The sequence below is a fragment of the Heliangelus exortis genome, chromosome 21, assembly GCF_036169615.1.
Source record: "Heliangelus exortis chromosome 21, bHelExo1.hap1, whole genome shotgun sequence".
Classification (NCBI taxonomy): Eukaryota; Metazoa; Chordata; class Aves; order Apodiformes; family Trochilidae; genus Heliangelus; species Heliangelus exortis.
This window is the reverse complement of record NC_092442.1, coordinates 7685796-7698709: the sequence shown is the minus strand read 5'-3', so window position 1 is coordinate 7698709 and position 12914 is coordinate 7685796. Positions and strand designations below refer to the sequence as shown.

Here is a 12914-nt window from a genome sequence, read left to right as displayed (position 1 = left end):
CTCCTGAAGCACCCTCTGAAGAGGAGCCTGGTGGTGAGCAGTTGAAATCTCTCCTCATTTCCAATGCCAAACCTCATTCTGCCACAAATAGGTTATAACCTACATTTCTAAACTCAAATAACCCTTAGGACACTCTGCCACAAAAAACCCCCCATTGGAACTGCAACACAGTTTTGAAACGGGCTGAAGACTACTCCAAGTTTTAAGGGTTACAGTTTTTTGTCTAGTTAGAATAGTTTGATAGTAGTAATATCAGCTAAATAGGTATCTTCTCCCTGCAAATTTAATCAGAAGGGTCTTTATGACTCCATCTTTTTTATACTGAGCATCTGCATTACACCATAAAGCTCATCGTTATGGACTTACTGCCTGATCATCGTTTTCCTACACCCACACCCAGAACCTTTAACAACCAAGGGACTTCTGAGCAGGGACACAACCCAACAGTGGTGCTACCTTTGGACCAGAGGAAAGAACCTTTACCTATTTTGATTCGGATGCCACTGACACTTGACTTCCTACGGCTGGCATAGGACAACAAAATATTCTGTGGCTTCAGATCCCTGTGGATGATTCCCTTGCTGTGCAGGATGCGCATTGCTGCTGCAATCTGCTGGAGGAACACTCGGATGGTATCCTCACTGAGGGTTCCTTTAGCTGGAAATCAGAAACAAAGATACAAACTAGCAGATGACAAAATAAATAACTTTACCTGTGGGTAAAAAGCGATAAACTACGGAGGTATCAGCCTCAAAAACAGTGAAGACAATCAAATCACTTTGAATTACTTTCAGAGCTACTTAATCTCCAGTACTTTTCTACATTAGCTGTGTTCCTGACCACATCTACATCTTCATAGCTTTCCACCAGCTACACTACTCTGAATTATCTGGGTTTTAGAGCAGTTTATTCAGCTTGATAGCATAATAACTGTAAAACTTCTCAATCATCGTTAAATCAAAAACTTGCTGAAACAACAAAAAAGCCAAGAAAAAGAACTTTACAGTTTAGGACATTATTAATGTTACCACCTGATGCTGGGAAACCTGTTTTTTAAACAAATTATTATGGGGGTTCAGAAAACCACACTGCTCAAAAAAATCATCCAGGCTAAAATTTCTTTTGAAGGGAAAAAGTAAGAGGCACATTTGAAGTCTCTTCAGGAGGCATCATCTCATTCTGCATTCTGAAGAAGCACTGAATGCAGGAGCAAGATTATTCTGTGTGAGTCTTTTCAAGGATTTTAAGGAGATGTGAATTAGGCTTATACTATACACAGTTACCATAACAATAGCTGCTCACTAGAAGATTCCCTCAACATACTGAGATATAAAGGCATTTAAAGAAAAAAAACAAACCAAGAGGTTAATATCCTGGCTCAAAATACTGCTTGTAGTAAGAATCCATTTGTCATGATTCTGTAACTTCTGGCTCTGCCCAAAGTGAAGATAAAGTTGAAGGGTAAAATCTCTCCCAAGCCAAAATTGCCTCTTTGCAGAAAGCATTGTTACATAAGTATTTTTAAGTTCTCATCTTGGAAAACAGGTGGCATCAAAATATTGGGAGGAGCCCCCAAAATATGGCTTTAGAAACAGAAATCCACACATTTCTAAGTATGCTTATTATGGTTAGCTACATATTATCCCTCATTCACACACAAAAGAAATGTTACCTTGAACTGTTTTAAAAGTGGGGGCAAAAAGCATTTTCTGTCTGTGCATTATTTTATTTGCCTTCATTGCTACTTTGTGGGTTTCATTTTCCATTATGAGCAGCACTTGAAAACACTAGGAAATATTTTTAAACAAATGCAAAACCTTTTATCTTCCTGCAGCTTCAAAATTTAGTTTTCAAGTGCTGGTATATAAACACACAGTAAACACATAACTCTGATGCTGACCTTGCCTGGAGACAGAATACAACACTAAATAGATTCTTGGGGAATTGAGAGACTCTTATAAAGAGGGTACTCTAAAAATCACATGAGGGTTAGTATGCATGGTGGAATTACAGACCTTGTATGAACAGAAAAAAATGTAAACCACATGCAAAAAAAAAAAAAAAATCCCAAAGAAACAGCAATGGAACACAGAGTATAAACATGCAATGCAATAGCTTCTTAATAGGGAAATACAGTAATCAATTACCTTGCAAGTAATCTGCCAAGTCCCCACCATTGCAGTACTGTTAAAAAGAAAGGGTTTTTATTCAAAACACAAGCACTGAAATACTTGCTATATGATTTTTACTTTGTAATCTTTTTACAAAAAACAGATTATACTTTTCCGTTGTTTGCCTTCAAGATTTTTAAAAAATTATTTGTAATTAATAAATGGAGGTGCAACACTTCATTAATACTATCAGTATGATCAAATGAAACTGAATAATTTATGGAATGAACACTGCTGACAAGTTCAGTAATGCACAGGAAATTAATAATCTAGCTTTCAGAATTGATTGCTTTAATGAGGCACAGTTGTTTTGGCTCTGTGTAAAGAGGGAGTTGTGCCTAAAAATCATCTTTAAAATCAGCCAGAAAGAAACACACATTAACACATACCTCCATTACCAAAAAGACAGAATTGGGCATTTCCTGAAAGAGAAGAACAAATCCCATTTAAGAATGTGACAAGACAAAGCCTTCAGTACCTGCATTAAGCAAGTGTAACATGAAATTTTCCAATCAACTGAGACATATTATGTTAAAGTCACTGTTTTAGAGGGTAGCAAATAAATACATGTCCCACCATTAAATGTTTAACACTTTCAGAAGCACCAGTATATGCAAAAAACAATCAACAAGAATAAAACTGTAATTTGAAAGAGCTTCATACAACAACATCAGCTTCCACTGCATGTCAGAAGCTCATCTTCCAACTGCCTTCAACTGCTCTATTGACACAACCTTTATGCCAAGAGCCCTTACAAATAAATAAACTTTCACTACCAGACATCAGGGACATCAGTCACTAACAGGACAGTAATTTTTAGTTGCAAACACAGGGGACAGAATTACAGAATTAAGCAAGACAATTTGGCCATGACAACCAAGGAAGAATTCCAAAGTTCTGTTCCCTGCTTCCGAGTAAACCGAGCTTTGGTTCTGCCATCTGACAAGGTGAAGGTCACTCAGAAATCACAGAGCAGTTAACTGTCTGGAATAAACTGATTCCCAAATGCTGTTCTGTAGGATAATTAACTCAGGAATCATGCATACTTCTGTAAAGCATCTCCTTCAGCAAGTCACTGGCAGAAGCACAGCCCTGCCAGGGACTTAAAGGCCTTGTGGCAAAGGTGTGATTTGTTATGATGATCCTCCTGAGATGTTCCAAAGCTTTGACCTCCTTTGACCCATTTGCAACCTGAAATCCCTCTCTCGTAACTGGGTAAAAGTTGATGAAAGACAGATTAGTCAACTTCTGCTCTAAACTATCTACACTCTCCACAAAAATGCAGTAAAAACGTCTGTGCTTAAACCGGGCTGTAACAATCACATTCATCTTTTTTACAAATATTTATTTTGTGTGAAGGAAGAAAGAGCCAATCCTCTATGCCAATAATCAGCATTGTTTTCCACAAAGTCTCCTGCATAAATTAGTTTTATTGTGACTGCAAAGTTGAAGACATTCAGATCTTTCATAAAATAAAAACATTTTTTTCCCTCTGAGCTGATTGAGTAAGACTGCAAGGGAAGAAAACAGAGAAGTAGAAGGAAACAAAGGGCAAGTATACAATAAACAGGAGAATGGTTTTAGCTACATAGTATGTTATCTCCCTTTCACTTCACAAATAAGCAAAGGTTGACAAGCTTGTGGGAAAATACACTTAAGAGAGCTGAGATGGCAAAGCAGACGAGGCCAGGCAAATGCTCCAGTTGGAAGTGGAAGTGCAGACAGTCTGTATGATGCTGAGTAATGTCAAAACCAAGTCAAAAAGACCTTGCATGGCAACACTAAAGCTGTGAACTTCACCACTTTTCTCAGTGCTTGTATTAAAACTTCAGCACATGCTCAGTTTGCCCATAGTGAGAAGAAGTAACCACAAGTGTGTCATTTTCAAGGGCTTGCTGGCAGGTCAGGCTAGGAAGCTTTAAAAACAAAGAGTAAATGTAAAAGAAAAGTAAAACTGGGCCCAGGGTAGGGAAACCAACTACCCTAAACCCTGAACACAGATACAGATATTCACTACAGACAGCTACAGTGAGTACAATTCAAAAAGAATTGGATGTTTTAAGGTTAAGAGTGTGTTAGGCTGCTTCACTTTCTGGAAGCATTTAGTTAACCACCCTTGTCTATGTTACAGAAATGCATTTGAGGTTCTTTCCAGCTCAGAACATCAAGTACATTACAGACTTGTTTACATTTGGAAATTAGCTTCAAAGCAAGCAAGTTTCTAGGAACATTAGCTGAATCTGTTGGGAATGAAAAGAAAACTCCAAGCAATACAGAACATTAAAGCAGCAGTAGATCACATTTCAGGAAGTCCCAATTGTTCAGTCTTTCTGTAACAACTGTGGCCAACATGAGCCATAATTTGCAGCCCTATAAATGTCTCAAAGCCTAAGTGCATACATTAAAGGAAAAACAGATAAGTAATTACTTGCTTCTGTAAACTACTGACAAAACCCATAATGATAAATGTTTCTTTCTACATTGTTTCTTTGCATCTTTCAAAAGAGAAACTTCTTTTCAGGAACCCTAAGGATGCCAAACAGCAGCTCTGAAATCCCAGTTTATTAAAGCAGAAATTCTGCCAGCTGAGGACCACTTCACCTAAAGGATGTGTAAAGGATGTGATGTGTAAAACAATAACACAGCTTAGAACTATGGAACCCATTCTCCAGTGACAAGAAAGAAGCTCAGCCAGTGGCTTTTAACCCAAACATAGCAATCCCATGAATCAGAAATAGATGTTCCACAGCATCAGTGCCTCCATACACAACACAGTCTGTACAAAGGCAGCAGCTTATGGCAGTAAGTACTGCTCAACTCATGACAGACATGTATTCACCACAGAACCAAGAGAATCTGTTTTCTGGATCCTCTTGGAAGCAAAGTCCTGTTTAATAAAACTGCTCCCTTCAGATACACAGAGCTGATGATTTGTCCTGTTGTACTTAGGCCTCACCTGTTTAAAGAAAGTCATTCCTACAGACCAGATTTTTCCAGATTCCTACACCAGATTTCTCTCAAATAGCATTGCTTGTCTTTTTTTTTTTTTTAATGATATTCTTGATTAAATGTAATCAAATAACTCACTGGGTTAAATGCATAGTAAGAAGTAGAGTGCATTTCCTTATTGGATAATTTCTTTTTTATTAAATCAGCAGAGCAGATGAGAGTTCTCACAAAATTTTCCCCAGACTGGTCAAAAGTCAAACCTAATTACATTGCACAAGAAATATTTTGTGCAGGACTGGTACCAAGCTCTCCAGCTGCATCTCATCCTGAATTTAACTCACAACCAAACACTTCTCAGAACTCCACCAATGCAAGCTTTAGTTCAAAACAGCTGAACTTCTTCAGCCCTTCACAGTTGCTCACATTTTGCACTGCAGTTCTTGGCCAGCCTGACTGGGAATGTGATCTCCATTTAAGAAATAAACTCAAAAAACACAAATTCTCTAGACTCATTTTTCCCTTCTAAATTATTTTGCTGGAAACTAAAGCCATCTCTATGGTCACTCTCTAGACTTGTGATTCCTATTGACTTGCAAATCAGAGCAAAGTGCTCAGAAAGGAAAAGATCAGTAAACCAGCTTGTTTCAGATCTAACATCTAGGAATAAAGCTGACCTAGCAAGCTGGTTTCAACTGCTACTTAAAAGAGATAACAAAGCTTTCAAAAATTGACATAGAGATCACAACATTACTGAAGCTGGAGTTGCTCTGGCCTAGGCTTCTACCTAGGAAAAAAAAAAAAAATCAAACAAAACAAATGTATGTTGTGTTGCAATAATTAGGGAACAGTCTTGCCCAGCATTGCTTAAAATTCTCTTTACAAAAAACTACTTTTGCTCCTTGTTATTCTTAATGTCAATTTTACTTGCAAGGTGAAGCAGAAGGTAGCAAAGGTTAACAGAAAACCATATTACAATTCTGAAAGCTAACAGACAAACCCACTAGAAAGATTAAGAGGTGATATATTAAAGATTAAGAGGCAACATATTTGCCAAAACTTGCTGTGTTTTAATCCCAGATTTCCAACAGTTGTCTCGGGGGATGTAAAGTTCCAATCCAAATCACAGGCTCAGTGCAGTAGTTCCATTTAAAAGACATTAATTGAAAAAGAAGTCAAAACATTCATGGTTACTTCTGACAGCTGTTGCTAAAACTCTGGTGTACTGGCAGAAACATACCCTAGGTTTCTTTTTGGTTATGGAGTCCTCCTTTAGAACAAGCTGAAATTCTTCAAGGAGTCCTCAGTGAGCTGCCAAAGCAGAAACTGTGGCAAAGAAGCAGTTACTGTGTTTTAGCTCCAAGTTTACAGATTCTGTTTAGCTGCAGTTGATGACTGGACTCCCAAGAGCAACCAGAGTTAACCTGACAGCTTGTGCACTACTATTCTGTGATTAATTTTCTGCTATGTTAATTTGTGCTTTATTTGCCTTAATTTCTTTTTGGCTAGGAATACACTCCTCATTTTTTCTGAGCATTAAATACATTTGGCAAAAGTTCTAATGATTTAGTAAAAAAGCACTGCTCCAGATCTTAGGGCTGTTTTTTTACTGTATTACAGATCCTCTTAATTTGTTTTGCAAGTGCACCACATCAGCACCTTCTAATATGTTCAGCTCTTATCATGTCTAAAGGACTGAATATTTTGCTAGTTCTGACTAAATGTTAAGTCTCAGCCTAAATGTCATTTGACATGTGCCTGTAGGATTCCAATAGCCTGCATGCTGCCAATTATTCACATAAAAGAGCAATGAGCCATGGAGAAATGTACCACAATAGCTGTATCACTCATTTTCTGTTATGTGAAATGCTGCACTCTAACATACACAGGAGGCAGTGAAAGAGCCTGGCCTGCTGCACAGCACAAAGGGAAGGCAGAACTGCTCACAGCACACCAAATATCCACCACCCTCACAGCCTTGAGGACCTGAAGAAGTTTTGAAACACAAATTTCAGCACCCGGGCACAGCAGGTGAGCTCAGGGCTATGCAGTAACTCCAGCTCTCTGGTGGGCCAAAAGAAATTCTAACTTTGCCCCAAACCTTCAACACCTCCACTGCCTCAGCCTTTGCAGTCCAATATTGTTGTAACCAACCTCCCAGTTAGCAGCAGCTGCCAGGTAATATTTCAAAATCTTTCCAATTCCTACAGGGCAGGATTTTGCTTTTTATCTGAAAACTTGTCTGGACAGCATGTTTTCAGATGACTATTTTCACACAGAGTGAGGATGGATGCTGAGAAACACAAAGGTCTTAATCAAGGGGCTGAGGGGAAAAAAATAAAGATACTGAGGCATTCTCATTCAAAAGAGAACAGTTCAGAACCAGCTGTGATGAGAGCATGGAGGCAATGGAAGCTGTGAGACACCAAGATCAAGAGCACCCACCAGGATGCCTGAGGCAATTGCCTCAAGAAATACATGCAACACAAAGAGATCAGCTTGGAGTCCTTGGGTAAACCAAACAGCAATATTTAAGTCCCAGTGGTAAAACAACAAGTATAGATAAACAGGGCTCCTTCCTTAAGCATCACTAGCAAGAACTCGTGGGCACCTGTGTATAAGCAAAGGCTGAGGTGCAGGTACCAGAAGCACCACTGGTTTTGTTCCCATTAGGTCTCACTGCTTCCCAGAACAGCAGAAGCAGCTGTAGTTATTTTATCTGCTATGTTCCAACAAGCCAAGACAATAAACAATTTCTTTCTGTTCAGATACTTTCTCCAATAACACACTAGAAATCAGTTCTCCCTAAACTACTGTTCAAATAGCAAGCTTCAGGCTCCATACAGTGAAGACATTAATTCATTCTTCTAAAATGCTTTCTCCAGGACACATTACAAGCTTTCATGCTGATGGCTGACATTTTGAAGAGGTTCTGAATTAAATTATTTGCTAAAAGAGGCACTGTCTGGAACTCTAAGGCATTAGTTCTACTCGGCACACACTTGGGATCATGAACTGCACAAAACTGTAAATTCACATCCTAAATATAGCACATTCCAAATAATTTACTGACACCTGCATACTTCAGTATAATCCAAGGAATTCCATGTATTTTGTATTGGTGGGTTAGAGGTTATTTTAGACTCCTTTTGCTTTTGAGAAACAGTGGGCTCCATTTCTCCAACTAACATGATGTGGGACTGTGTGATCTTCTTCTGCAGGATGAATTGCTATGACATCTCAAAGCAACACCATGGGAAAAGAGCTGGATTCTTATACCATTCCAGAGATTCAAGAGTGTTTTTTTAATTCTTGAAAGAAGAGCAAATGCTTGCCCAAGAAATTAAGTAAAGAAATGTCTCAACAGGTTGTCTTGCTACCCATCTCATATTCTGGGTTTTTTCATGCATTTCTTAAAAAAAATAATTTAGAGGTGAGCTGCACATATTTATTTTTTTTTTCAGAGCCCTACTACTGTAAAACATTTGCCTCATACAGAGTTTGTATTTAGGTACATCCACAAATGCTTTCAGTCTTGAAACCACTGGTCTCCACACCCTGGTGCATGCAGGTGCCCAGCCTTCTGAGGTGGCACAACCAACCATGGTGTGCTCTGCTTACATAAAATGCTTAACTGCAGCTCAAACCTGCCAGCACTGCACGTAACCACCTTATAGAAATAAAGGTCAATTATCATGCTGGCACCAGAGCAAAAAGATTTTTCTGCCAACCAATGCACATATAACATTCCCAGCACACTGGGGTGTGTCTCCAGATGAATGGGCAAGTCTAGTAATTTAACTCAGTGGACACTGTATGTACTCCAGTAACTTGTCAAAATGGTGTTCACAGGAGCTGAGGCAACACCAATGTTCAAATACAATCAGAGAATGGCTCACAAGTTCCCCCCAGATTTAGTTAAAACCTTAGTGGTGTGCATATCTTTCCTGCACTGACTTGTGAGACTGATCACAGACCATACAACAGGAACACAAATGAACAGAAGGAACCTGCCTCCCGTGAAAAGAATTCAACATGAAGCCTTTTGCAATATGTAAAATAATAATTAACCTTTCATTCTCAGAAGATACATTTCAATTTGCTAAGCAGGGATATAGCTTTAACCTCAAAGCACTGCCATTAAATACAGATAACTTCATTTAATATTATGAGATGTAACTGGCAATGAAGAATAAGTATTTTAATTTATGCTTTTTCACTTGGTTTTGCCACTTACACTGCACACATCTTTTGCACCTGAAAACCTGGTACAATCAGCTCCTGGATTAAGCTAAATGGCCTGCCAAACAGTGCATCTGAAATATGAGCATCTTCTTATTTCAAACTGTCTAAAGTTAAGAAAAGCTTCAGACCAACTGAACTATAAAAATAAAACAGACTCCCAGTCACACTGAGAACTTCCTACTGTGACACAGACTCCACTGGCTTCACCGCTGAGGAAAAAAAATTAACTTCTGTAACTTCAAAATTGCTTGAAAACCTGAAGTCCTAGCTGCTGTTCTCTATCAGTATGCTCCCAATACTGTGGCAAACAAAAAGGACAGCACATGCTAGAACATGAAATGCTAAAGAAAATAAGTAGGTGTAACAGCCTAATAGACATGAGAATGCCTTGCATAGTGTTCGTTCTTGCTGGGTTATAAATTAATGTAATCACACAAGTTAATGATGTACAGTATTTCCCAAACACAGCCCTGTGCAGAAAGGGAAAAGCTTATTTGTGCAATTGTCACATTCCTTAGACCATGTTTTGAAAAGCAGTTTCTTCTATAGAAGCAGCATCATACTGCCAAGCTTTTTGTTTGCCATGAATGTATTTGAAATATATCCAAGGAATGAGACATGAGTTTTCCCTTCTCTTTGCCTTAACTGTTCATTTGATTTAAATGCAGTGGTGAACAAACAGCAGCATCCCCTTCCCAAATGGAGAGGACAGGCCTGAACATTCAAGAAGTCCTGTCACTAAAAGGGCACCCTTTTCTGTGGCAGAACAGAAAAGAATAGAAGTTATAGTTTTTTAATAACCTTTAGGTAAAGAAACCATAGACAAGTGTCTATTCTCTCTTCCCTTATGGATGTTCTGTGCAGAAATTAAAAGAAGCAAGAGCCTCTCCAAGGCATAGAAGATGCACAAAGTTAACTCACCAAAATACAGATCTAGTCAACTACACTTGGGTTGAGCTGCAAAGAAAACTGTAAATGATAAATCTGAAATTCAGATGCTTACTCACACACCAACATCCTCAGTCAACAATTCCAGTTTAAGATGTCTGGATATACTATATTTAGGATGCTGAGATATTATTTCCACTTAGCAGTACTCAGGAAAACCCAGTCCCTTCAAGGAGCACAAGACACTGGACTTTCCCTCTCAGAGCAGCTAAACAATTCAAAATGCAGAGTTCTGGAGTCAAGACCTGGGAGGGAAGAGACTCCACACACCCAAATAGGAAGTTGGATGCACAGTCTGTTGCTACATTACTGCTTGGTATCAAAAGTCAACAGAATTTAGTACATGTCCTGAAGCACTGCACACAACACAACCTGAGCCTGCCTGGGGTGTATTCTGTGAACATGACTTGCCACAGCTACAGAGATTCATACCTACACATCAGCTGAAAACCTTTTAGGGTGGAAATGTGTAAAGACAGAAAACAGAAGACTGTCAAAATGTTTATTTTGCATTTCTTTAACTATGTGATGCCCCTAGGGCTGTTTCTAATAATTTTTTCATAAATGTGACTCTATTTAAGATTAGAATTGAGGCCAGGAGACAAATGTGTAGCTCTTATTCAAGCAGACAAGTGGCTGTATAACCTACATCACATCACATTTAGCTTTACTCAACATTTGCAGGCCTTAGGATACAAAAAATGGACTACTACAAAGCACAATACACTACCCTAGATAGGCTAGAAAAGTAACTCCTCCAGCTTATCAGGCAGAAACCTGGGAATAAAAAGAGGAAGATAATTTGAAGCAATGTAATACTTATTTCTCCTACTTGAAAAGATTCAAATGTCTGCTTGGCTTTTATACTTTATCCTCTCTTTTTCAACACAGCTAACAGCAATATCTACATGTGTGATCATGGTGTTCTAACTCCTCCATTTCTTCCTCACCATCACCCAGGGCTCTACAACACATTTCTTTGTTACAGAGATCCAAAAATGCTGCTTCTTTTCTACAACAGAGTATTTTAAGTTGTATTGAGTTCTCAATGTCAGATGCTTCATCCATTCAGATCAACTCCTACCAGCACATTTTCCTCCAGGTGTATTCAGTCACTATCCACAAACACCCACTTTCCAATTAAATTATAGGGCCAAGGAATCAAGGCTTATTCAGGAGAACAGTTCCTGCCACTGACAGAGCTCACAGCCCAGCCCACTGATGCTTTTTCTCTGGAGACAGGACCAAACTACACAAACAGCCTCTGCAGAGGTTCTCAGGCTGGTAATTGCCTCTGCAGCCCTGGAAGTACCTGTATTCCTCACAGCTTTCTGTCCCAACTGAGCACCCTGCTCACTAGGATAAGCCACTACAAAATAAATGCACAGTGTGTTGAAAATGAGACAACTCCCCTAATGCTCTGAAGGACTTGGGTTTATTTTTCAAAATACCAAAGTGATTACAGCAACAAAATGTATGGCCATCCAAAACTGTCTACTCAGAAGAAAAAGGCATCAAAATGTATTTTACCTGGACATCATAGAGAGCTACAATGTTCTCATGCTGAAGCTCCTGTAAAACAAAATATTTGTATTATGGCAATAGCCTGTATTTTAAACTTAATATGCTGATAGCCAAAGACAACCAAATTTTACAAAGAAAGGTAGCATCTTCTTTAGACCAGCTGATGGGATTTGGAGGAAATCCCAGCTATTTAGACAATATTTACAGGGATAGGAAATTAGGCAATATCTTCAGAGGTCATAAAAACATTTGGTTCCAGAACTTTTCTGTCTTGTTACATAAAGTATTACAGCACAAGATCCTTTAGAGAGTACTGAACAGACTAAATTTAATTTTGTAGTCTCATACAATTTCTTGCTTAACAGAGTAACCAGTTACACTATGCTTAAGCCAACCTGACCATTTTACAACAAGAAGGAAATCAAACCAAATAATACCAAATAAAACTCAGGACAGCTCATGCTGTCTTTGCTGGGTATTTGCAGCACACTAATACACCCAACAGCCAACTTCTGCACTATAAAAAATATGTATATACTACTATAGAAAACAGTGACATATCTCAAGAAGCTTGGAAAAAAGCAGCAGTAATTATTCCTGCAAAGCTACATAAAATGAGACACTGTGAAGTTCAGAGAGCAGAGAATGCTGAAACCATCCAAGGAGACACCTCCATAAAACAGCATTGAGCAACTAAATGATGCTCTGTTTTATTTCCTTCATTAGGAAGCAGAAGACTGCTTCAGGACTCAAATTCAGCATGCCAAGTTTAGCTTTCAAGGCATCTTTGAGCATAGAAGATGAAGAAAGATACAAGGCTTGATGTTTGACTCTCAGCTATGACTTGTGCTGTTCCCACTGCAAGGGAAAGGTGCCACATGAGCCATCCAGAAGGACAAAGTTTTCTCCTAAGTGCAATAAGCAAAGCACAGAGACTGGTCCTACAATAACTGCCCACTTTTTACTGCAAAAGCATGCCCATGTCATCTTCTGAGACCATTTCCAGAACCAAAAGAAGTTGTTTTTTTTTTTCATTTTTATTTTTTTTTCACTTGGTATTTTAACTCTGGATTTTCCCTT

General features: G+C 38.6%; 1 protein-coding gene across 1 annotated transcript in view; it reads right to left on the bottom strand.

Annotated features, from left to right (window-relative positions):
- The window catches only part of ULK2 (unc-51 like autophagy activating kinase 2), a 38819-nt gene that overhangs the window by 23613 nt on the left and 2292 nt on the right, over positions 1 to 12914 (bottom strand). Inside the window, exons 3-6 of the mRNA XM_071765071.1 lie at positions 11841 to 11882; positions 2561 to 2593; positions 2148 to 2184; positions 484 to 657 (exon numbers count right to left, since the gene is read on the bottom strand). Coding sequence (XP_071621172.1) covers positions 484 to 657; positions 2148 to 2184; positions 2561 to 2593; positions 11841 to 11882 — 286 coding nt within the window. The remainder of the gene's footprint in view (positions 1 to 483; positions 658 to 2147; positions 2185 to 2560; positions 2594 to 11840; positions 11883 to 12914) is intronic.